The 25,921-nt window shown below is 40.7% G+C and overlaps 1 protein-coding gene across 1 annotated transcript; it reads left to right on the top strand.

Moving 5' to 3' along the window:
* Window positions 1–23,901: 23,901 nt before the first annotated feature.
* LOC138895505 (uncharacterized) lies at window positions 23,902–24,555 on the top strand. The gene is made up of 2 exons (XM_070180197.1): window positions 23,902–24,074; window positions 24,135–24,555. The coding sequence occupies exons 1-2, from the start codon at window positions 23,902–23,904 to the stop codon at window positions 24,553–24,555; spliced, it is 594 nt and encodes a 197-aa protein (XP_070036298.1).
* The last annotated feature ends 1,366 nt before the right edge of the window (window positions 24,556–25,921 follow it).

Genomic DNA, 25,921 nt, shown 5'->3' with positions numbered 1-25,921 from the left:
GATGAAAAGCTGTGCTAAGATTCACCTGAGTCCCTAGACCTTTCTGAAATGACCACCAGAAATATGCTATAAACTGGGCCCCACGGTCAGATATAATAGATACTGGTACTCTATGTAGCCGTACTATCTCCTTAATATATAACTTCGCATAATCTTTGGTTGTATATGTAGATCTGACTGGTAGGAAATGGGCTGATTTCATGAGCCTATCGACTATCACCCATATTGAATCAAACATACGATGAGAACAAGGCAAACCCGTGACGAAGTCTATGTTTATCGCCTCCCATTTCCACGTCGGGATATCTATAGTTTACATTAGCCCTCCGAGCTTCTGGTGCTCTACCTTCACCTACTGGAAACTAGGACACTGGGCGACAAACTCAGCAATGTTCTTCTTCATATCGTTCCACCAGTACACATCCTTAATGTCATGATACATCTTCGTCGACCTAGGATGAATGGAGTACCACGAATAATGTGCCTCTGACATATCTGGGACACACAAACGACCCCTGTATCTGTGAACCCCATCTTCCTTTATCTCTAACGATGACTTCTTCTGCTGTGAAACTCACTCTCTCATCTCGACCAACTTTGGGTCGTCGTACTGCCTTTCCTTGACTTTAGCTATGAGAGATGATTTTGCAGAGTTTTGGAGTACAACTCCACCATCGTTAGAGTCTACTAATCGAACCTCCAAACAAGCCAATTGGTGAATCTCTCTTGGTAATTCTCTTTTCTCAGCCTCTACATATGCTAAGCTACCCATAGATTGGCGACTTAAGGCATCTGCTACAACATTAACTTTCACTGGCTGGTAGAGAATGTTAATGTCGTAATATTTCAATAACTCTAGTCATTGCCTCTGTCGCAAATTCAACTCCTTTTGCTTGAAGATATATTGCAGGCTTTTATGATCTTTAAATACATCAACATGAACACCAAATAAATAATGCCGCCATATCTTAAGTGTTTGGACAACCGCAACTAACTCGAAGTCGTAGGTCAGATAATTCCTCTTGTGCTTCCTCAACTGCCTTGAAACATAATCAATTACCTTCTCATGTTGCATCAGTACACATCCTAACCCGACACCTGAGGCATCACAGTACACGTCATAACCCTCTGGACCCTTTGGAAGTGTTAGAAGTGGCGTTGAGGTCAGCCTATTCTTAAGCTCTTGTAAACTCCGCTCGCAAGACTCTGTCCACTGAAACTTAGCTTCTTTCTGAGTTATTATCGTCAATGGTGCCGAAAAGGAAAAAAAACCCTATACGAACCTCCGGTAGTATCCTACTAAGCCTAAAAAGCTACGAACCTCTGTCAGAGTGGTAGGTCTAGGCCAGGATTTCACGGCCTCAATCTTCTGAGTGTCTACTTTGTACCTTTATCAGATACAATATGCCCCAAGAACGCTACAGACTTCAACCAGAACTCATATTTAGAAAACGTAGCATACAACTTACGATCATGAAGGGTTTGGAGTACTGCTCACATGTGGTCTGCATACTCCTCCTCTTAACGTGAATAAACCAAAATATCATCAATAAATACTATCATGAACAGATCTAAAATTGGTCGGAATACGCTATTTATCAAGTCCATAAATACGGCGGGTGCATGCCCATGATAGCATCAAAATCCATCATCTCTAGATCAACTATATCGGCTGAGGTCTAACGACTACAAACTGTCACCGTACAACCTCGGTAAACCCGTCTAGTAATACTCGGTTCTTTGACCGGTGTAGATACCACAAAAGTATCACTTAGTATTTCAGGTATTATACCAAACTTCCCCGCGACAAATGGGGTAATATACGATAAAATAGATCCTGGATCTATCAAGGCATAAACATCATGAGAGTAAATGGTCAATATACCTATCACAACATCTGGTGAAGACTCCTGGTCCTGTCAATCCGCTAAAGCATATATACGGTTCTGATTACCACCTGAACTGGAATCTCTATCTCTGCCTCGGCCTCTACCAGCCGAAGACTGAGACTCGCGTCTTGAAGGAGGCACAGACATTGATGATCCTATTTCTGAACTCGTTGGTTGTGCCATACCCCCAGAATCTCTATTTGGGAAATCTCACATTATATGCCCTGGACGCCCACATATATAACAAGCATCAGAACCTGCTCGACATTGGCCCAAGTGTCCTCTACCACAGATGTCACACCATGGAGAAAATGGCCATGTCTACCCTGAACCTCGCTATTGCTGCAAACCCGACGCCCGTGAGCTCTCACCTAGTCCTGATTGAGTATAGCAACCATACATGTAACCTTGTAACTGAGGCAGTGGAGTCCTAGGTGGCCGTCCGAAGTACTGGGGCCTATAACTACACTGAGACTTCTCCTAAGACCTGGCAAATCTCATCCTCTTACGCTGCCCTTGCTCACTCCACTCTGTACCTTCCTGCCGATGCCTTCCCCTTTCTATATTCTGGGCGAATGCCTAAATCCGGGAGATATCAATACTATCCTGTAATGCAATGGTGGCACATGCCTCGATCAACTTTGGTGCCTACCCTGCTATAAACCTGTGGATCCTGTCCCGCAGAGTAGCAACTATGGATGGAGCATATCCAGCCAATGAGTATAAATAGAGACTATACTCTCGAACACTGATATTTCCCTACTTGAAGGCTAGAAACTAATCGAATCGAGCCTGTTGGATCTCCCATGGTAAGTACTGGTTAAGGAAGGCATTTGGAAAATTCTCCCAAATAACTAGAGGTGCATCACATCCCCTGGACCTCTCTGATCCCTCGTACCTAAGGACGACTATATCTCAGAGTCGAAACGTTGCCAGCTCAACTGCCTCTTTCTCTAAGGCATGCATAACCCGAAATATCCTGTGAAGCTGATCTATGAAATCCTGCGGGTCCTCCCTCTTATCTGTCCATGTGAACTCTAGGGGGACTTAATGCAATAAACACTCAGACCCTTGAGCTCCCAAACCCCTCAGAAGACCCTGCACTAGCTAATGTCCTAGCCTATTGTCGGGTAGCTACCAACTGTGTCAACAAATGCACTGCACTTCTCAAGTCCTGATCTGATAGAAGTGGAAGGGGAACTGGATGCGCGGTATCCCTAGGAATCTTCTCAGGTGGTAGATGAGCCGGTAATGGCTGAGTAAGGGTCTCGCCCTAGGCTTCAAACTGGGTCCCAACTACTGGGGTACCCTGCTGGTCCCCTTGCCCGCTACTGTATCTCTCCTCTGACTAGCCGTAGTCTTTCTAGTCACCGTCATCTCTATATGCCTACACCAATACGTAAGTTTAACTCAAATTTCCAATAACTTAATTCTACAACACGATTTAGATTTTAAAGAAGGGCAATCAACTCCTAAATGCTATGTAGTTCCCTGCTTATATAATGTGGTGCACAACACATCTATAAACAAGACCCTACTAGATACGCCTTGTAGACTCCCTATGACAGAACTGCACTATGTAGCGACCCGACTTGTCGTTTTAAGAATTAACGCCCCGTTCAGTGACTTAAGGTCTCGAGTAGCTTCGTAATATGTATTATGACCCGCAGGTGAGGTCGCATTTGATTTATTTGAAAGATTCAGAATTTAATTAAAAGAACAATTCTTATTTAGAAGCTTAAATGGAAAGAGTTGACCGGAGAGTTAACTTTTGAGAAAACGACCCCGAAATAGAATTTTGATGATGGCAATAGCTTCGTATGATGATTTCGGACTTAGGTGTATGCTCGGATTAGGATTTGGAAGTCCGTAGGACAATTCGACGCATTTTGGCGAAAGTTGGAAAATAAAAGATTTTTGGAAAGTCCGACCGAAGGATGAATTTTTTATATATTGGGGTCGGAATGCGATTCCGAGAATTGGAACAGCTCCGTTATGTTATTTGGGACTTGCCTGCAAAATTTGACGTCATTCCGGGTTGGTTTGATAGGTTTCGGCGTCGTTTGTAGAATTTGAAGCTTCAAGTTCTTTAAGTTTGAATTGGAGGATGATTCGTGTTGTTAGCGTTGTTTGATGTAATTTGAGGGCTCGATTAAGTTTGTATGGTATTTTAGGACTTGTTGGTATATTTGATTGAGGTCCCGGGGGGCCTCGGTGTGTTTCGAATGCTTAACGAATTGAGTTTAGGACTTATGCAATTACTAGAGCTGCTGCACCTGGTGTAATGGCACCTGCGCACTTTAAGCCGCAGGTACGGCACTGCAGAAGCGGCCATGGAGCTGCAGAAGCGGTTTTGTCCCTATCCAGCTGGGACCGCAAGTGCGGCTATAGATCCGCAGAAGAGGTCGCGCAGAAGCGAAAGAGGAGTGCAGATGCGGGCTCGCAGAAGCGGCCCTTGTTTGCAGATGCGGACTCAGTCCCCCTTAAGTGATTTTCGCACCTGCGATGGAATTTCCGCAAGTGCGGTTGAAGGCTCCCAGGAGCGTGTTTATTGGGTAGAAAAGACAAATTTGAGGGTTTGTTTCCCATTTCAATTTTGGGACATTGAGAGCTTGGAATTTGGCAATTGTTCAAGGGATTTTCAGAGGAAGCTTTGGGGTAATGATTCCTAACTCGTTTGTGGTTGTATTCTATTAATCTATAGTTGTTTCCTCCATTTAATTTTGTATTTGGGGTTGAAAATGGGAGAAAAGTTCTTCAACCGAATTTTTGAGTTTTGATTGGGATTTAGACATCAGATTTGGATAATTTTGGTACGAGTAAACTTGTGAGTAAATGAGTGTTCGTATTTTGTGACTTTTACCCAATTCCAAGATGTGGGCACGGGTCGACGTTTTAGGACGGATTTCGAAAATTTTATTAAAATCTTGATTTCATTAATTAGATTATCCTATTATAGTTATATTTATGAAATGTAATTCTTTTGGCTGGATTTGGGCCATTCGAAGTCGGATATTCGTGGGAAAGGCCTTGTGATCGATTGATTAGGCTTGGTTCGAGGTAAGTATCTTGCCTAACTTCGTGTGGGGAACTACCCCTTAAGATTTGAGTCTTCTATGTTGATTGCAGTCCGTGTACGCGAGGTGACGAGTGCGTGCTTGGACTTATTTGTGTAAATTTGGTATTTTAGGGTTCTTAGGTCCTTGTATTCACTAAGTATGAAGTTGTTCGTGATATGGTTAAGCTCTTATTTACTAGTTTCACCTCTACATGCTTTGATTAGAATTATTTGCTTTAGGATTCACTCTTATTGCCTATTTGACTCTTATTTGACTTAACTGAAGATTTTACCCCTTCTATGGTCATGCTATCTTTCCACAACTTCCTATCTCTATTTGGAATCATTTGACTCGTGCTAGCTTCCTTGTTGTTGAATTGTATATTGTGGGATCGTTGCTACATATTAGGTTTCCCTTTGTTGAGTTGTTCTCTTTACGCTTAGCATTCCTAACTGTGGTTATTCCTTGTGAACTGGTTCTACCGTTTCTTTTTTATTTAAAATTCTTGAGTTGATTTACTTATCGTATCTTGTATTAGTGTTATTGTTGGTATTGTACTTGTTGTTATTGCATATTTACTTTGGGACTACGGAACGGTATTCCGGGAGATCCCCCCTGTCTTACATATTTGCTTTGGGACTACGGAACGGTATTCCAGGAGATCCCCATGTTTTGCATGTTTACTTTGGGACTACGGAACGGTATTCCGGGAGATCCCCCTATCTTGCATATTTACTTTGGGACTATGGAACGGTATTCCGGGAGATCCTCCTGTGTTGCATATTTACTTTGGGACTACGGAACGGTATTCCAGGAGATCCAACTGTCTTGCATATTTAGTTTTGGGACTACGAGACGGTATTTCGGGAGTGCCCTTTGTTAACATCTCTCTATGGTTGGACTTGTTTTTGGTTATTTTGTATTTCCGTGATAGGTAAATTCTTATGATCTGTCGTGATGTATTATTTTATTTTACTATGTGTTCGTATTCCTTGTTGTTTTGTGTTGGCTTGGGCTTTTTAGTACGAGTCTCCGAAGATTTATATTCCTGATTTTTACCGATTTTTTATGACTGGGTTGTTTTAAATAAAAGAAGTTACTATTATGTTTCAAATTAATAAGTTTTACATCCGAAGCAATAGATTTTCTAATGTTTCATTTAAATTGAAATGTCATTTTTATATACTCAAACTATTTCTAAAATAAACTCATTTCTTTATTCGATTCTTACTTGGTTTAAAATTTTTAACCTTACTTTATTGAAAATAAATAAATCGTGCCAATCTTATGTATTGAAATATTTGGCACGAGAGTTGTTCATGCGGTTGTGATTAGAGATATGGTCACGAGGTGGCGTGAGAATATGAAAGGGGGTCGAGAACCGTACTTTATGATTATGATATGAGATATTATTTGGAAGAGATTTATATTCGAAGGATACTTATTTGAAGAAATATATTTGGAGGGTATTTATTTGAAGATATTATATGTGAAAGAGTTGTTTAATTGGTTGTTCTTGTGTTCCTTATTCGTCTGAGTAATAATTATGGTGTTCTTGCTGTATCTGTGATTTCGGATTTAGGTTGTGTTCCATTCTCTCTTCTGTGTCATTTTTATGGCATTCCGCTGATACTTGTTGTTTCCCTTCTTATTGCCATTACTGTATTGTGAGCCATATTGCATAGTCTTTATGTAGATATTATATTTCTGCTGTTCATATACTTATACTTGCTCAGTTTATTTAGACTAGTGGGTGTCTTGACTGTTTCTCGTCACTAATCTATCGAGGTTAGTCTTGATACTTACTAGTCACCGCTGTGGTGTGATCATTCTACACTTCTGCAAATTTTTGTGCAGATCCAGGTATTTTTCCGTTAGTAGATGTGCGGGTCATTGCTATGGAGACTTAAGGTAAACCTGATGCTGCGTTTGCAGGCTTTGGAGTCACCTTCAAGTTTTTGTTTTGCACTATTTATTCTTATTTCTGGACAGTTGTATTTTCAAAAGTTTTCTAGCAGACACTCTGTAAATTGTTAGATGTTATTTATATAATGTTGTTGTTTCAATTAATGTTAGGCTTACCTAGTCCCTAAAAGTAGGTGCCATCACGATACCCAAACGGAGGGGAAATTGGGTCATGACAAGTTGGTATCAGAGCCCTAGATTCATAGGTGCTACGAGTCATAAGCGAGTTTAGTAGAGTCTTGCAGATCGATACGGAGGTGTCTGTTCTTATCTTCGAGAGGCTACGGGAACTATTAGGACAGTTCCACTTCCTTCATTCTTATCATGCGAGTTTATTGATCTCGAAGTTTAAAGTTGTTATCATTCCATTCTCTCACAGATGGTGGGGACACGAGCTGCAGTTACTGATGACGCTGCCTCTGGGGAAGGTGTCGCTGGGGGCCGAGGCAGAGGCCGAAAAAGATCACGCATTGCAGCTAGAGCGACTACCCGAGCAGCAGTTGAGGAGCCTCCAGTAGCTCCGGTTGGGGGCAGGTACCGGAGGCGCCTGCTGTTACCCCTGGACTTCAAGAGAACTTAGCACAGTTCCTGAGCATGTTTGGACATTAACTCAGGCAGGATTGATCTCCGTTGCACCAAATATTTCATAGATTGGGGGAGGATCTTAGACTCCTACCGCCCGTGCTCCAGAGCAGCACGTTCACATTGGTCAGGTTCCGGGTAATAGTACCAGTACAACCTGTTATTCCGGTTCAGCCTCACCTCATGCCAGAGACGTCAGAAGAAGAACAAAAGAGACTTGAGATATTAAAGAGGTATAGTCCACCCTCTTCTGGTGGCATAATTACCGAGAATGCCCAGGGATTTCTAGAACAATGTCACCGTATTCTCCATACCATAAGTATTGTAGAAGTGAGCAGAGTTTCCTTTACTACATTTCAGCTGTCAGGAGCAGTGTATCAATGGTGGCAAGTTTATGAAGAAGATAGACCAGTCGATGCAACACCACCAACTTGGACTGTATTTTTAGAGATGCTTTGAAGGGGAGTTTGTTTCCTAGACTCTATGGGATGCATGGAACACTGAGTTTGAACGGTTGCATCAGGGCACCATGACGGTGTCAGAATATGCCACCAGGTTCAGTGAGTTAACCCGTCATGCTGCTATCTTGGTTCCTACAGTTAGAGAGTGAGTCCGCAGATTTATTGAAGGGCTCGATTATGATATTTGGAAATATGTATGGCTCGAGAGTTGCAGATTGGCATTTCCATTTCAGCAAGTAGTAGAGATTGCCAGGATGTTAGAACGTGTTCGAAATGAAGAAAATGAGTCTAAAGAGGCCAAGAGGTTCAAAATTTTGGAGAAATGCAGCGGGTTCTACTCTACAACTATGACTCATCGTGGCAGAGGCTCGGACAGTCGGTCAGCCCCATCCGCAATTTAGAATACTCGTAGTGCTTCAGTTAATACTTTTAGTGCACCAACGGCACGAGGTTCTTACAGTAGTTATTCCAGTTATCCGGTAGAGACTTAGTATGGGTAGCCGCGCACACAGAGGGGTTGTTATGAGAGTGGTGATACTAGGCACATCAAGAGAAATTGTCCCAGACTTAGGAAGGGTGGATTTCATCAGAACACTCAGGCGGCAAGCTTTATTCCAGTTAACACTCCACGTGCATAGCCAGTTAGGGGTGGAGGATAGGCGGGTAGAGGGCGCCTAAGAGGTGGAGGCCCGACCCGTTGATATAATTGCTATGATTTGGCTGAGGCCGATACACCAGATGGTGTCGTTACAGGTACGATCCTGATTTGTCATAAAAGGATAATTCTCCTTAATTTGATTCGGTTCTAGATATCGAGGCGAGTCCTCCTTTTATGCTCCATTTAAGGGTGAGCTTCGTAACTTTGTGACCCACACATATATTATCCCTGTTGGAAAATTTGATGATGTTAGCCCGTGTCTATCATTTTTATTTGCGTACACCATTGAGGGCTATAAGTTCAAATGTGACTTTTTATTACTCACTACAGTGGGTTTTGATGTGATTTCAGAATAATTGAATTTAATTTTATGAATTATATACCCTACCGGGATGAGGTTTTATTATGTGTTGTGAAAACTGTTTACGAAATTTATTGAAAAGAAGAAATAAAGGAAATTGAAAATTTTAGTTGGCACAATGTGCAAAATACTTGTGATCCAGAGTTGAGGACGAGATCCTCACAATTTTTATACGATGTGAAGTATTTAAGCCGGGCTACAAGTCGCGGTGGAAGTTATATAAGGACGAGGTCCTTGTGGTGAAAATTTTATGAGTTTAAATTGTCCTTTTGTGAAATTAAAAAATTTATACTATTGTATTGATAGGAAGTCATGCCTGTTAGGCTTATTTGGTAATTCTTTTATGCGTTTCTATGCATATTTATCCATAATTGTGAGGCAAATATTGAGTTTTAGCCTACGAGGTGAGTGCCCAGATGGTGTTAAATGTGACTCGTTAAGTCGGGTAAATAGTTATGAGGTCGTCATGCGACACATTTTGTTGTCAGTGTTGCAAAAATTCGAAATGAGGTTTTGGTTAATATGAGGTTAATTTATGATGCTAGAATTGATTATGAACATCTATTATGATCAGAGATGTGGTTATGGGCATACGTATAATGTATGTGTGGGCACGGAATTGCTACTGCCGGTGGAAACTAACACAGTGTGTTAATATAAAAAAACAATATCAGGCATTTGGAATTGATTGGAGAGTAAGGAATGTGCTTTAAAGCTTATAAGAATGGATGAAAGAAATAATCTCAATTGAGATGGTGTTTTCGGACCCGTGTTAAATTGTGGAATGTAGAATCACCCGCGAGTATGTGTGTAAGAATACACTCAGTAATTTAATTTCTTCAGAAAGATTCTTGGCACGTTCGAGGACGAACGTATGTTTACGAGGTGGAGAATGTAACGACCCGACTTGTCGTTTTAAGAATTAACGCCCCGTTCAGTGACTTAAGGTCTCGAGCAGCTTCGTAATATGTATTATGACCCGCCGGTGTGGTCGAGTTTGATTTTTTTTGAAAGATTCAGAATTTAATTAAAAGAACAATTCTTATTTAGAAGCTTAAATGGAAAGAGTTGAACGGAGAGTTGACTTTTGAGCAAACGACCCCGGAATAGAATTTCGATGATGGCAATAACTTCATATGATGATTTCAGATTAGGATTTGGAAGTCCGTAGGACAATTTGACGCATTTTGGCGAAAGTTGGAAAATAGAAGATTTTTGGAAAGTCCGACCGAAGGATGAATTTTTATATCGGGGTCGGAATGCAATTTCGAGAATTGGAACAACTCCGTTATGTTATTTGGGACTTGCCTGCAAAATTTGACGTCATTCCGGGTTGGTTTGATAGGTTTCGGCGTCGTTTGTAGAATTTGAAGCTTCAAGTTCTTTAAGTTTGAATTGGAGGATGATTCGTGTTGTTAGCATTGTTTGATGTAATTTGAGGGCTCGATTAAGTTTGTATGGTGTTTTAGGACTTGTTGGTATGTTTGGTTGAGGTCCCGGGGGGCCTCGGGTGTGTTTCGAATGCTTAACGAATTGAGTTTGGGACTTATGCAATTACTGGAGCTGCTGCACCTGGTGTAATGGCACCTGCGCACTTTAAGCCGCAGGTACGGTGCTGCAGAAGCGGCCATGGAGCTGCAGAAGCGGTTTTGTCCCTATCTAGCTGGGACCGCAAGTGCGGCTATAGATCCGCAGAAGAGTCGCGCAGAAGCGAAAGAGGAGTGCAGATGCGGGCTCGCAGAAGCGGCCCTTGTTTGCAGATGCGGACTCAGTCCCCCTTAAGTGATTTTCGCACCTGCGATGGAATTTCCGCAGGTGCGGTTAAAGGCTCCCAGGAGCGTGTTTATTGGGTAGAAAAGACAAATTTGAGGGTTTGTTTCCCATTTCAATTTTGGGACATTGAGAGCTTGGAATTTGGCAATTGTTCAAGGGATTTTCAGAAGAAGCTTTGGGGTAATGATTCCTAACTCGTTTGTGGTTGTATTCTATTAATCTATAGTTGTTTCCTCCATTTAATTTTGGATTTGGGGTTGAAAATGGGAGAAAAGTTCTTCAACCGAATTTTTGAGTTTTGATTGGGATTTAGATATCAGATTTGGATAATTTTGGTACGAGTAAACTTGTGAGTAAATGAGTGTTCGTATTTTGTGACTTTTACCCAATTCCAAGATGTGGGCACGGGTCGACGTTTTAGGACGGATTTCGGAATTTTTATTAAAATCTTGATTTCATTAATTAGATTATCCTATTATAGTTATATTTATGAAATGTAATTCTTTTGGCTAGATTTGGGCCATTCAGAGTCGGATATTCGTGGGAAAGGCCTTATGATCGATTGATTAGGCTTGGTTCGAGGTAAGTATCTTGCCTAACTTCGTGTGGGGAACTACCCCTTAAGATTTGAGTCTTCTATGTTGATTGCAGTCCGTGTACGCGAGGTGACGAGTGCGTGCTTGGACTTGTTTGTGTAAATTTGGTCTTTTAGGGTTCTTAGGTCCTTGTATTCACTGAGTATGAAGTTGTTCGTGATATGGTTAAGCTCTTATTTACTAGTTTCACCTCTACATGATTTGATTAGAATTATTTGCTTTAGGATTCACTCTTATTGCCTATTTGACTCTTATTTGACTTAACTGAAGATTTTACCCCTTCTATGGCCATGCTATCTTTCCACAACTTCCTATCTCTATTTGGAATCATTTGACTCGTGCTAGCTTCCTTGTTGTTGAATTGTATATCGTGGGATCGTTGCTACATATTAGGTTTCCCTTTGTTGAGTTGTTCTCTTTACGCTTAGCATTCCTAACTGTGGTTATTTCTTGTGAACTGGTTCTACCGTTTCTTTTTGATTTAAAATTCTTGAGTTGATTTACTTGTCGTACCTTGTATTAGTGTTATTTTTGGTATTGTACTTGTTGTTCTTGCATATTTACTTTGGGACTACGGAACGGTATTTCGGGAGATCCCCCCTATCTTACATATTTGCTTTGGGACTACGGAACGGTATTCCAGGAGATCCCCATGTCTTGCATATTTACTTTGGGACTACGGAACGGTATTCCGGGAGATCCCCCTGTCTTGCATATTTACTTTGGGACTACGGAACGGTATTTTGGGAGATCCCCCTGTCTTGCATATTTACTTTTAGGACTACGAGACGGTATCTCGGGAGTGCCCTATGTTGACACCTCTCTATGGTTGCACTTGCTTTTGGTTATTTTGTATTTCAGTGATAGGTAAATTCTTATGATATGCCGTAATGTATTATTTTGTTTTACTATGTGTTTGTATTCCTTGTTGTATTGTGTTGGCTTGGGCTTTTTAGTACGAGACTCCAAAGATTTATATTCCTGGTTTTTACCGATTTTTGATGACTGAGTTGTTTTAAATAAAAGAAGTTACTATTATGTTTCAAATTAATAAGTTTTACATCCGAAGCAATAGATTTTCTAATTTTTTTTAAAATCAAATGTCATTTTTCCTTATTCAAACTATTTCTAAAATAAACTCATTTCTTTATTGAATTCTTACTTTATTTAAAACTTTTACCCTTACTTTATTGAAAATAAATAAATCGTGCGGATCTTATGTATTGAAATATTTGGCACGCGAGTTGTTCGTGCGGTTGTGATTAGAGATATGGGCACGAGGTGCCGTGATAATATGAAAGGGGGTCGAGAATCGTATTTTATGATTATGATATGAGATATTATTTGGAAGAGTTTTATATTCGAAGGATACTTATTTGAAGAAATATATTTGGAGGGTATTTATTTGAAGAGATTATATGTGAAAGACTTGTTTAATTGGTTGTTCTTGTGTTCCTTATTCGTCTGAGTAATAATTATGGTCTTCTTGCTGTATCTTTTATTTCGGATTTAGGTTGTGTTCCATTCACTCTTTTGTGTCATTTTTATGGTATTTCGCTGATACTTGTTGTTTCCCTTCTTATTTCCATTACTGTATTGTGAGCCATATTGCATAATTTTTATGTAGATATCATATTTCTGCTGTTCATATACTTATAATTGCTTAGTTTATTTAGACCAGTGGGTGTTTTGACTATTTCTCGTCACTACTCCATCGAGGTTAGTCTTGATACTTACTGGGCACCGCTGTGGTGTGATCATTCTATACTTCTGCACATATTTGTGCAGATCCAGGTATTTGTTCGTTAGTAGCTGTGCGGGTCGTTGCTGTGGAGACTCAAGGTAAACCTGCTGCTGCGTTCGCAGGCTTCGTAGTCACCTTCAAGTTTTCGTTTTGCACTATTTATTCTTATTTCTGGATAGTTGTATTTTTAGAAGTTTTCTAGCAGACACTCTGTAGAGCTTATGACTCGTACTACCGGTTTTGGGAATTGTAAGAGATTTCTATTTCAAATTATTAGATGTTATTTAAATAATATTATTGTTTCAATTAATGTTAGGCTTACCTAGTCCGTGAAACTAGGTGACATCACGATACCCAAATAGAGGAGAAATTGGGCCATGATACTTTATTACCAAGTTTGTCACGACCCGAACCTGGGGGCGAGACCGGCACCCGGTGCCTCACTTAACCTAGCATACCAACTTGCGATTGGGGGACTCTGAACATAAAATGTCATACTTTGGCCACAGGGTCACATTGCAAGACAGTTTGCGAAACGAAATATAAAACTGAACAGAAACTAGCTCTAACTGAACTTCAATATAAAGCTGGGCCGACAAGTCCGCCATAACCACTACAACTCACAAACCAACAAAAATATACATACAAGGCCTACAAGTCCAACATATTGCACTAACTGACAGGATATGTCTACAAGCCTCTACTGATGGATGTACTATGGTTGGAACAGGGCCTCGACTTACCAATAATATATATACATATATACATAATATGTACTCAAAACCCTAGACCCGACAACTCCGAAGGACGTAGAGCTTACCGATCAAGCTGAACACGGACATCACCTATGGAGGAGGTCTACCAGTCTGTCCATCCGAACCTGCTTGCATGAAATACAGCATCCCCAGGAAAGGGACGTCGATACGAAATAATGTACTGAGTATGTAAGATAATAGAATAATAGAAAGCTGAAACTAAACTGATAATATAATAACTGAAACTAATTGGGATTTAAAGATGATCTAGAGATATACTTACTTGCTGATATTGACTAAACTCTCTCAATATAGTAAGTAAAATAGTTGCCCGGCCCTATAAGGCTCCGAATGTGTAACTGCTCGGCTCACTCATATGCGCTCGGCCATACTAGGCTCGGTATATAACTTGCCATCTGATCAGAGGTTGCCCAATAGGGGCCTGCCCACCGATTATAGCTCGATGGTGGTGAAAATTCTGTAATACTGCATGTGTGTATATATATATATATATAAACTCTCTTTTCTTTTGACTGGAAGGAAACAATACTTAAGTGAATATAAAGTCCCGATAAGGGAGAATACTGTAACTTATGAGACTATGATAATGTAGATAAATTGAGGAGTACGAACTTCTCTTTATGTCTTGTTATCAAACGCATGTGTCACGCCCCGACCTTAAGGTGCGTGACCGGAGCTCAACCGGGATAACCCTGCCGTGCAAGCCTGCTAGATTTCCTTCTACCCAAACTCACCCATGAATAACGAGAAGAAATATGTTCATTAATTAAACAATAAGGAGATCATGTATACAACTCCAATCCATTACTATTAGCTACTTCATTTATAAGTTCCCAAAATATTACATTACACATCCATAGTTTAGAAGTGGAACATGTGATACAATTACAATATCTTTAGTTTGATCGTCCTAATACCAACGTACAACACACACCATGTCTACGGAGCCTCTAACGGGTACAAAAGAGTACCAGGATTGTGCTGGCAACAAGGCACCAGCTATACCTCTAAACACAATATATGAGAAACAAAAGGTACATGATCCCGATATGAAGTTGGGGTCACCAAGTCAGCCAAGGGGAGGATGTATTGATATCACTGATCGATGTCGCCTGCTATGGAACCACCTGTATCTATTACAAGATGCAGTGCCCCCGACAAAAGGGACGTGAGTACATGTGGAATAGTACTTGTATGTAAGGCAGACAAAACAATATATGAAAAATACGGTAACTCAAATAAGAGGAAAATAAAGTACATCAAGGAACTACCTCCCATTGAATCAAATTTCAAGTCTTATTATATTTGCATCATTCTAAACTTCTTTTAGGATCAACTGAGCCATGCGAACTATACGTGTAATACATAATATAATGTAATTGAAACAACATGTACAAACAAGGACAATGAAAGTGGCACCTATTGTCTGCGTTAATAATGTGTCTCACTAGATCGTCCATAGTGTTCACATATCATATTATACACCTATGTGTCTCATAGACCATCCATAGTGTTTATTCATACCGTACACCTATACATTTCATACACAAAACACTTATGCGTTTCATAGACCGTCCATAGGATTCCATACATAATATACCTATGTGTTTCATAGACCGTCCATAGGATTCCATACACAATATACCTATACGTTTCATAGACCGTCCATAGGATTCCTTACACAATGCACCTATGTGTTTCATAGACCGTCCATAGGGTTCATAACACATCTTTATGCACATAACCATATATAAACTCGAGCGACATGACCAATGCTACTTTTAAGGTCGTAAGTTCCCGGATCATTGGAACACTTCATGTTCATGCTCATCACGGAGAAACATATCTCATTACATTAACACATGCATGGCAAATGACTAAGTAGGTTTCAATGGTACATAGACCCAATTTCGTTTCTTAAGGTTCATCATCATTTAGCATAGGACATCTTTTTTCCACCTCATTATATACCTCTTTGTCATATTAAGGCCACTAGCTAAGTTCATACTATCACTTACTTGTACTAGTCACGGGTGATCATAGGACATTAATGACATTATTATATAAAGGAGTTAAAACTCATCTCATAATATTCACACAATCTTTCATTTCATTGGCACTATTGGCCACAAATGTAATTCTCATTCTGGGCACGATGGCCACATTTCTACATCTCACCCTCGCTTCTTTCACTTTCAAACATCACCATGGATCATCAACAACAAAGCATTTCTATTCAAGACTTTAAGTCCACATGTGAGCAAATACGAATGTTACTCACATTGAGATTTCTTACACAATTTGGCATAATAGCTTTCATTTAGGCCACGACTTGAAGTTATAACAATTAGATACACAACCCATGCTTCGAGCACATTTTCAAATAGCACATAACATAATAGGAACATTTGGAGTACATATTGAGTATATATCTTTTGGACATAAGGCTTATTCGGAATAATTCAATTTATAATAAGCATCACGGGACTTACAAGAACATCGTGGAAATTCAATACTAAAAGAGAAGTTTAGCCAACATACCTCGCTTTGAGCTTTATTAAATTACTACAATATTCCAAAAATCACAGCAACTTCAATCTATTTAGAAACATAACAAAATTAAACCATAATTAGGAAGAAGTTCATGGTCCAACTCATTTGAGCATTTTAGCAAACACTATGTGTGCAAATTAGTTACAAGGTCCTTCTACAAGATTTCCTTCACCCCATAACCAAATCAACACCAAGAGTTCACCCATACTAGTTCAATTATCTTTCCACAACCCTTGAGAGTACATGCATACATAAATAACACTCCCATACCCAAGATTCATATTTTCCATTAACCATCTTCCACCCCAAATTCGAAATTAAAAACTAGGGTATGGAACCTTACCTCTTAGATGAAGACCTTGTGAGTTGTCCTTGCAAAATCTTCAAGCCTTGAGCAAGAAATTATGAACAAAATGGCTAGGTCTTCTCTCTCTCTCTCTCTCTAAGATACTCTCACATCTCTCTAAAAATATCAGATGAAACTCTTAAAAATGACCCCCAAAACCTTTTTATAAAAATGGGATCGAGTAAAATTTCCAAAACTTAAACTTGGCGAAACAGGGTCTGCGGTCGCAGACCATACCGTATAATAGATATGCGGCCCATAAAATGGACCTCAAAAATGATACCCAAAAACTGGACTTCTCTAAACCAGTATGCGACAGTTCTGCGATCCGCAGACCTGTGCTACGGGGAAGGCTCTTTGCGATGTTAAAGCCGGAGAACTCACTTTCTGGGTGGGTGATGAAAAAGTGGTATTCCATGTGTGCAAGCCCATGCGAAAACCAAATAGCAACGAGGTGTGTTCTTTTGTGAAATTGGTGATCGATGCTATTGTTGATGATACAAGTGCCACGATCAATGTTGATGATATGTTGGAGGCTGTCTTGCTCAAATTTGATGATTATGCACCCCGAAAACTATCTTTGGATCTTGAAAATAAAAAAATTCCTCCTACAAAGCCTTCCATTGAAGAGCCTCCTACCTTGGAGTTGAAGCCATTGCCTTCACATCTTCCATATGAATTTCTTGGCCCTTGTTCTACTTTATCATTTATTCTTTCCTCTTGTATGACTAACGTGCAAGTAGATTCTTCATTGGCGGTGCTACATAAGAGGGAAAAGGCTATTGGGTAGACATTGGAAAATATTCGGGGGATAAGCCCTGCATTTTTCATGCACAAGATCAACTTGGAGGAAGGCGCCAAACCATCTTTTAAATATCAAACGAGACTCAATGAGGCTATGCAAGAAGTTGTCAAAAAGGAGATTATCAGGTGGTTGGATGCCAGAGTTATCTACCCCATTTTTGATAGATCGTGGACTTCTCCGGTTCAATGTATCTCGAAGAAGAGGGCATGACGGTGGTTACCAATGAAAAGAATGAGTTGATTCCAATGATGACCAGTTGGAGAGTGTGTATGGACTATCTCAAGCTCAACAAAGTCACAAGGAAGGATCATTTCCCACTTCCTTTCTTAGATCAAATGCTTGATAGATTGGCCGGCCATGTTTTCTATTGCTTTCTTGATGGATATTCGTGCTACAACCAAATCCTTAGTGCTCCGGAGGATCAAGAGAAAACAACCTTTACATGTCCCTACGGTACTTTCGTCTTCAAGCAAATGCCATTTGGTTTATGCAATGCACCGACAACTTTTCAAAGGTATATGATGGCTATCTTCATGGACATGGTGGAGGACTACCATGAATATTTCATGGATTACTTCTCGGTGGTTAGAGATTCTTTTGATTATTGTCTTGCAAATTTAGATAAAGTGCTGGCAAGATATGAAGAAACAAATTTGGTGCTCAATTGGGAGAGTCATTTCATGGTCGATGAAGGCATTGTACTTGGCCACCAAATATCAAAGAATGGAATTAAAGTTAACAAGGCAAATATTGAGGTGATTTCTAAACTTCCACCCCCAACTTCGGTTAAAGGTGTGCGGAGTTTCTTAGGCTACAAGGGGTTTTTCATCAAAGATTTCTCTAAGGTGGTAAACCTATTATGCAAGCTTCTTGAGAAAGATGCTAAGTTTAACTTTAATGATGAATGCATGAGAGCCTTTGAATTGTTAAAGTTCAAGTTGAAAACCACTCCCATCATCACCGCTCCAAATTGGAGTGTCCCTTTTGAACTCATGTGTGGTGCAAGTGACGTAGTGGTTGGGGCTGTTTTGGGGCAATGCATCAACAAGATTTTTCATCCGGTCTACTATGCTAGTAAGACATTGAATGGTGCCCAAGTCAACTATATTGTTACGGAGATAGAGCTCATTGCCATTGTATTTGCAATTGAGAAGTTCCGCTCGTACTTGATGGGTGCGAAAGTTATTGTCCACACGGATCATGCAACACTTCATTATCTTATGATAAATAAATTTTCCAAAGCTCAGTTGATGAGATGGGTACTTTTGTTGCAAGAGTTTGATATTGGCATCCAAGATAGAAAAGGGAGTAAAAATCAAGTGGCAGACCACTTGTCTCATTTGGAGGAGGATGGGAGGCCGCATGATGGCCTTGAAATCAATGACTCCTTCTATGATGAGTATCTCTTGGCTATTTCAATTAAGGAGGTGCCATGGTTCGCGGATATATAAAATTTCATTGTGTGTGGAGGATGAGTTCTCTTCAAACCAAATAAAGAAGCTCAAACAGGATTGACAAGATTATTATTGGGATGAACCATACCTTTTCCAGATTTGTACGGATGGGGTGATTAGAAGATGTGTACCGAAAGAAGAGCAAGGTGAAATTCTTGGGGCTTTTCATTCTTCGCCATATAGTGGCCACCATGGTGGAGCAAGAACGGCGACCAAAGTACTAAGTTGCGGTTTCTATCAGCCCTCTCTTTACAAGGATGCAAGTGATTTAGTGAAAAGATGAGATGAATGTCAAAGGGCCTATGGAATCTCAAAGAAAAATGAAATGCCCCTCACTACTATCTTAGAGATTGATATCTTCGATATGTGGGGTATTGACTTTATGGGTCCTTTGTTGAGTTCTTGTGGAAACACCTACATTTTGGTCATGGTGGATTATTTGTCCAAATGGGTGGAGGCCGTTGCTCTACCCAACAATGAAGCGAGAAGTGTGGTGGCGTTCTTAAAGAAGAATATTTTCACAAGGTTTGGTACTCCGCGGGCTATTATAAGCGATGAGGGGTCACATTTTTGCAACAAGGCTTTCGACATTTTACTTAGCAAGTATGGTGTTACTCATAAAGTCACGCCTCCCTATCATCCATAACCTAGCAGTCAAGTGGAAGTCTCCAACAGGGAGATAAAGCGTAATTTGTCCAAAACAGTAAATGCTAAGTGTCGGATTGGTGCAAGAAGGTTGATGATGCATTATGGGCTTATCGAACGGCTTACAAAACACCTATCGGAATGTCACCATACCGGTTGGTGTTCGGAAAAGCTTGTCATCTTCCGGTGGAATTAGAACACAAGGCCACATGGGCTCTAAAGAAGTTGAATCTTGATTGGGATGTTGCCGCTAACTTGAAGGTTGCACATTTGAATGAATTGGATGAGTTCTGGTACCATGCTTATGCAAGTTCGTCCTTTTACAAAGAAAAGATGAAATATTTTCATGATAAATACATTTGGAACAAAGAGTTCAAGGTGGGCGATCTTGTGTTGTTTAACTCAAGGTTGAGGATATTTCCCGGGAAGTTAAAGTCTAAATGGAGTGGTCGTTTTGAAATTATGAGTGTGACGCCTTTTGGTGCATTGGACTTGAAGAACAGAAACAATGAGGTATTCCGAGTCAATGGTCACCGGGTGAAGCACTATTTGGGAAAAGTTGGAGATGGCCACGTCGTGGCGATCATTCATTTCAATTGATGGTATTCTGCGACGTGCCATGACATTAAATCAGGCGCTTCTTGGGAGGCAATCCATATTTTTTATTTTGTAGTTAGGTGTTAGTTTTTGTGCTAACTTGATTTGAAGTGTGTTGCAGGGATGAGTGAGACTTACAGGGACTGTGGACAAAAATGAGGCTAAATTGGCCGGTTCGCAAGGCTTCATCTGCGGCCGCAGTATAATTGTGCAAACTGCAGATCCTTACCATGCAAGCATACTGTTTATGTGACCCTCAGTGTGTATTCTGGTTTATTCTTACCTATCTCCTATGTATGACTTAACATTGCAATACAACTAAAAACCGCCTTTGCTTGATGCAGACAACGGTTCGATTTAGAGGCAGAGGCGACACTTCCAAAGGAAGGGGTGAACCTTCTCGGGGACAAGGCAAGAGAGCTTTACCTACTGCCCAAAAGTAAGAAATCAGAAAAAAGACAACAGCCGAGAGAGGGAGAGCTGTAGATCTGTCCGAGACGAGTTCATACTCCCCATATATGGACGTATCAGAGGGCAACTCAGCCCTGTTCAAGAACAACCGGCAGTACGGTCCAGGTCGTCAGGGAGATTTCAACTGAGGGACGAGCTGTCCTCATCCCACAGCACTTCCGAGGGTTTGAAAATTGCTAGTCAGGCTTCTGAGCCATCCACTACACATGTCCGTGAGGCATATGATTTGTCAGCCTAGCAGATTTTACTAGTTTCCGCACATGGTGGCCGGCGAGGTCGCTAACACTTGAGCGACAGTTCTTACTGACATATTTAGAGAGGTACAACCCGGCCATGCTGAGGCAGTTTAGAGAACGCAAAGGGTGTACGTGGTTTACCCAGAGTGTGGTAGATGATAATGAATACCTTGTTCGGGAATTCTATGCTAATGTAACGCATATCAAAAAGGAGACAAAGGTGACAAAAGTGAGAAACCTCAAAGTGCGATTTGACTAGCACCCACTTAACACATACTTGGGCTTTGATGATGTTGAGCCAAAAGAATACCTAGAAAAGTGTGCAATTGGGATGCAGTTCGTCCTTGGTTAGCAGATATTCTAGCTGCACTAGGACCACCACCACCATGGATCACCGCTGGGGTTCCTATCCACCGGAGCACACTGAGCTTTGAAGCAAAAGGGTTGCAATCATTTGTCTATAACAGACTGGACCCGAGTCAAAATGAGACTCACTTGCCGATTCCTCGGGCAGTCTTAGTTGCCTCTATTATGGCCGGGTACCCTATCAATATGGGTGCCGTGATGTCGCCCAATATCTCAGTGATCGCCCGGCAGGATGACTCTTTCTATAGATATCTTACAGATGCCGGGGTGGAACCAACACCATTGCAGATATCTTACAGATGCCGGGGTGGAACCAAGGGAGTTTGATACAAAGGTTAGGCCAAAGAAGCCTTTCTTATGGTATTCACTTATGGATGTGAACAACCCAAGGAGAAAAAGTCAACCGTCTTCCACCACTGGACAGTTTGCTGAGCCAGTTGTGGTAGTTGCGGAGGCGGTTGATGTTCCATCAACTTCGGCCAAGCCTTCCTCTAGTGTCGCAGCTATACCTCCACCATCACCCATAGCCCCTTCTGCAGCTCTTACCACAGTTTCCACTTCGGCTTTGTCGCCGGTGCCCATGCTTACTGCTTTACTTTCTATGCTGCGAGTCTCACAGATATTGGCGAGCCTCAACAACTTGATGCAGACAGCAACTGCAAAGCTGTTTGACTTATCCAGTATTGTTGCAACATAATCTACTAGTTAGGCACCTCAATTTCCCCTGACAGTTGAGGAGACATTAAAAAAGATCCTAGAGAAGCAGCACACCATCATGGCTACCTTGGTACAGCACGGGTCAGTGATCGAATAGCTGGGCAAAGAAGTAAGGAAGATGAGAAAGTCCCAGGCGAGTAAGAAGTCAGTGGACAAGCTCCAGAGGCAGGTGGCCAAGCTTGTTGCAGCTGGAGTGGGTAAATTAGAGTTGATAGCTATAATACACCCCCAATCAACGAAACAAGAACTAAAGTCTTTATCACATTAGACAAATATCTAGGTCACAGCCCTAGGCTTTTTATCCATTTGGAAAAAAATCTTAAAAATAATTTTCTCCAGCCTTCTTCCTTTATTTTGCAATCAATAGAGTAAAATTAGAAATAGAAAATAAATCTTTGTGTGGAAGTGCAATCTAGATAATCCAATCACTCACATTGAAATATATACCCCTAACCCCATCTTAACTCCCTGTGGATTCGACCCAGGCTCTTTGTTGGATTTCTATTATTGCAAATGACCATTTCATATCTCTTTTGAGGTGTGGTTTGGACGTGATCAATATACACCACAAAATACTACAAAACATCCCAACACATCCCAATCTCTTCATACACAAAACGACCACCGTAGCAGTGTCAAACAGCCCGAAAATGTTATGACGAACGACCAGCCCACCACCCTGTATTTATGTGGTGTCTCTCCACACCATTTCTCCTCCAAAACTCCCTAAAACGGTAAAAAAAAAATGCAATCCAACCGCAACACAAAATAGCCCACAAAATAGTCCATTACAAGTTGATAACTTGAACTCACGGCTTCCGATCACCGTCCCGTGAGTTCGTAGAATTATAGAACGACTTCCCATACATTTCCAGCAGAAAAAGTGGATGAAAGAGAGCAGTACACTTACCTTATTGTTTGAATAACTCAGCTCCTATCTTGGTTCTTCAACCTCTAGGTTATTTTTCCAACTAGAACTTGAAAAGGAGAGAAAATCAATTAGGGTTTGTGTGCAATTTTTGGGATGATTTATTTGCAGGGGTTTATGTCTGGTTATTGTGATATATAATGAGTGTTATATTGCAGGAGATAATCCCTTAAATGGGATCTTTGGTCGACCCGAAATAGCCCCTTTTTGGGCATATTTAATCCTCTCATTTAAGCAAGTAGGCGACACACCTACTTGTCACCTACTAGTCTACGCAATCTCGCAAAAATGCATATATCTCTCTACTACTATGTCGTATTGACAGACGGTTTAACGCGTTAGAAAATACATCATAGATCTTCAATTTTATGGTGTAACACCCCGTAACGCTAAGTATATTGGGAGAAAATCGCAGTTACAATTGACCCAAATTTCAGTAGAACTTATGAACGTAACATGTGATGACTTTCATCGACTTCTGTTCCACAACTCGCTTGACTTCAAAACATAACACATGACTATCATAAAACTAAAATAAATCATAACAAAACCCTCTTATTATGTTAACAACCCTAGTCTTACCCCAAAGGTATGTGTTATAACATTCCCAAATTGTCGACATTCGACGAACCATTATTTTCTTCAATTCCTTTAGCTTCTGATCTTTCCAACCTTCTTCGTACTTGTTGTTCATGATCTTCAATGTTTTTAACCTCCGATGTAACATGATAACTTACTTTATATACTTTTAAAGATGATATATTTTTTTATCTTACATTACTTTGCTTACGACACACATTTACGTACGAAATTATGGGGTGTAACAGAGAATATGTTAAAGCAAATAATGGAAAAGCATGCCGATTCGGATGCCCAACTTGCCTCACACAACACATTGATCCGCAACTTAGAAGTGCAAATGGGGAAAATATCTCAAGCTCTAAATTCCCATCCAAAGGGAGCACTACCAAGTGACACGGTAGTAAACCCAAAGGGTGGAAATAACACGGGGCATGCCATGGCCGTTACTACAAGAAGTGGAAAAGGTGGGAATGCACCCACCTCAAGTCAAAGGAAACTTATGGATGATGAGTAAGTGGTACAAGAAGAATAGGTCCCGAATTATGAAGTTCAGATTGATATTGATGATAGTGTGAAAGAGACCCAGGAGGAGGTGAACCCGTCGAGGGATCACATTATTGACATACCGGAGCCGGTAGTGCAAAAGTCTAAAGTACCATTACCTAAGCCTCCACCTCCATACCCTGAAAGACTTGCCAAGAAAAATGGCGAGAATCAATTCAAGAAGTTCATTCAAGTGATGAAGAGTCTCTCAATCAATGTGACATTAGTTGAAGCTTTGGAACAAATTCTCGGCGATGCAAAGTTTATGAAGGATCTTGTCACAAAGAAGCGGTCAATGAATTTTGGAACCATCAAAGTCACTCATCAAGTGATTGAAATTGTGCATTCAATGGCTCCTAAGTTGGAGGATCCCGGTGCTTTCACGATTCCATGTACAATTGGCAGTGTCGAGTTTGCAAAAGCTCTTGTGATCTTGGGGCAAGTATAAATTTGATGCCCTATTCAGTTTTCAAGACCTTGGGAATTGGGCAACCAAGACCCAACTCTATGATATTGTAAATAGCCGATTGTACTATGAAGAGACCTTTGGGAGTGATTGAAGATGTCTTGGTTCGTGATGATAAATTCATTCTTCCGGAAAATTTTGTCATTCTAGATTGTGAAGTTGATTATAAGGTGCCGATTTTTCTTGAAAAACATTTCCTTGCTACAGGGAAGGTTCTTTGTGATGTTGAAGCTGGAGAACTTACATTACAGGTTGGTGATGAAAAAGTTGTTTTCCAGGTGTGTAAGTCAATGTGGCAAGCGAATAGCAATGAGGTGTGTTCTTTTGTGAATTTGGTGAACGGTGTTATTGTTGATGATACAAGTGCTATGATCAATGTGGGTGATATGTTGGAGGCCGTCTTGCTCAACTTTGATGATGACAAGATGAATGGCTTCATGGAATGTGTGAACTCTTTGCAAGGAATGGGGTCGTAAAACTATGCACCCTGAAAATTGTCCTTGGATCTCGAAAATATGACAACTTCTCCTACAAAGCCTTCTATTGAGGAGCCTCCTACCTAGGAGTTGAAGCCATTGCCTCCACATCTTCGGTATGAATTGCTTGGTCCTTGTTCTACTTTACTGGTTATTCTTTCCTCTTGTTTGACTAACGTGCAGGTAGACTCCACATTGGCGGTGCTATAAAAGACGAAGAAGGCTATTGGGTGGACTTTGGCGGATATTCGGGAGATAAGCCCCGCATTTTGCATGCATAAGATCAACTTGGAGAAAAGCACCAAACCATCTATTGAACATCAAAGGAGACTCAATGAGGCTGTGGAAGAAGTTGTCAAGAAGGAGATTATCAAGTTGTTGGATACCGGGGTTGTATACCCCATCTCCGATAGTTCGTAGACTTCTCCGGTTCAATGTGTCCCAAAGAAGGGGGCATGACAGTGGTCACCATTGACAAGAATGAGTTGATTCCAACAAGAACGGTGACAGGTGTGAGAGTGTGTATGGAATATCGCAAGCTCAACAAAGTTACAAGGAATGATCATTTTCCACTTCATTTCTTAGATCAAATGCTTGATAGATTGGACAGCCCCGCTTTCTATTGCTTTCTTTATGGGTATTCGGGCTACAACCAAATTCTTATTGCTCCAGAGTATAAAGAGAAAACTACCTTTGCATGTCCTTATGGTACTTTCACCTTCAAGAGGATGCCATTTGGTTTGTGCAATGCACCGGCGACTTTCAAAGGTGTATGATGGCTATTTACACGGACATACTGTAGGACTACCTTGAAGTTTTCACGGATGACTTCTCGATGGCTGGTGCTCAATTAGGAGAAGTGTCATTTCATG

Source organism: Nicotiana tomentosiformis, chromosome 7 (genome assembly GCF_000390325.3).
Source record: "Nicotiana tomentosiformis chromosome 7, ASM39032v3, whole genome shotgun sequence".
In the NCBI taxonomy this organism is placed as follows: domain Eukaryota; kingdom Viridiplantae; phylum Streptophyta; class Magnoliopsida; order Solanales; family Solanaceae; genus Nicotiana; species Nicotiana tomentosiformis.
Note: the sequence above shows the minus strand (reverse complement) of the source record. Positions and strands in the feature narration are given on the sequence as shown.

What these genes read in the sequence shown, in the direction of transcription:
- LOC138895505 (XM_070180197.1), top strand. Translation starts at nt 23,902, where the DNA reads ATGGGGAAAATATCTCAAGCTCTAAATTCCCATCCAAAGGGAGCACTA. An exon ending in AGGAAACTTATGGATGATGA is followed by an intron (nt 24,075 to 24,134) that starts GTAAGTGGTACA and finishes TATTGATGATAG; the next exon opens with TGTGAAAGAGACCCAGGAGG.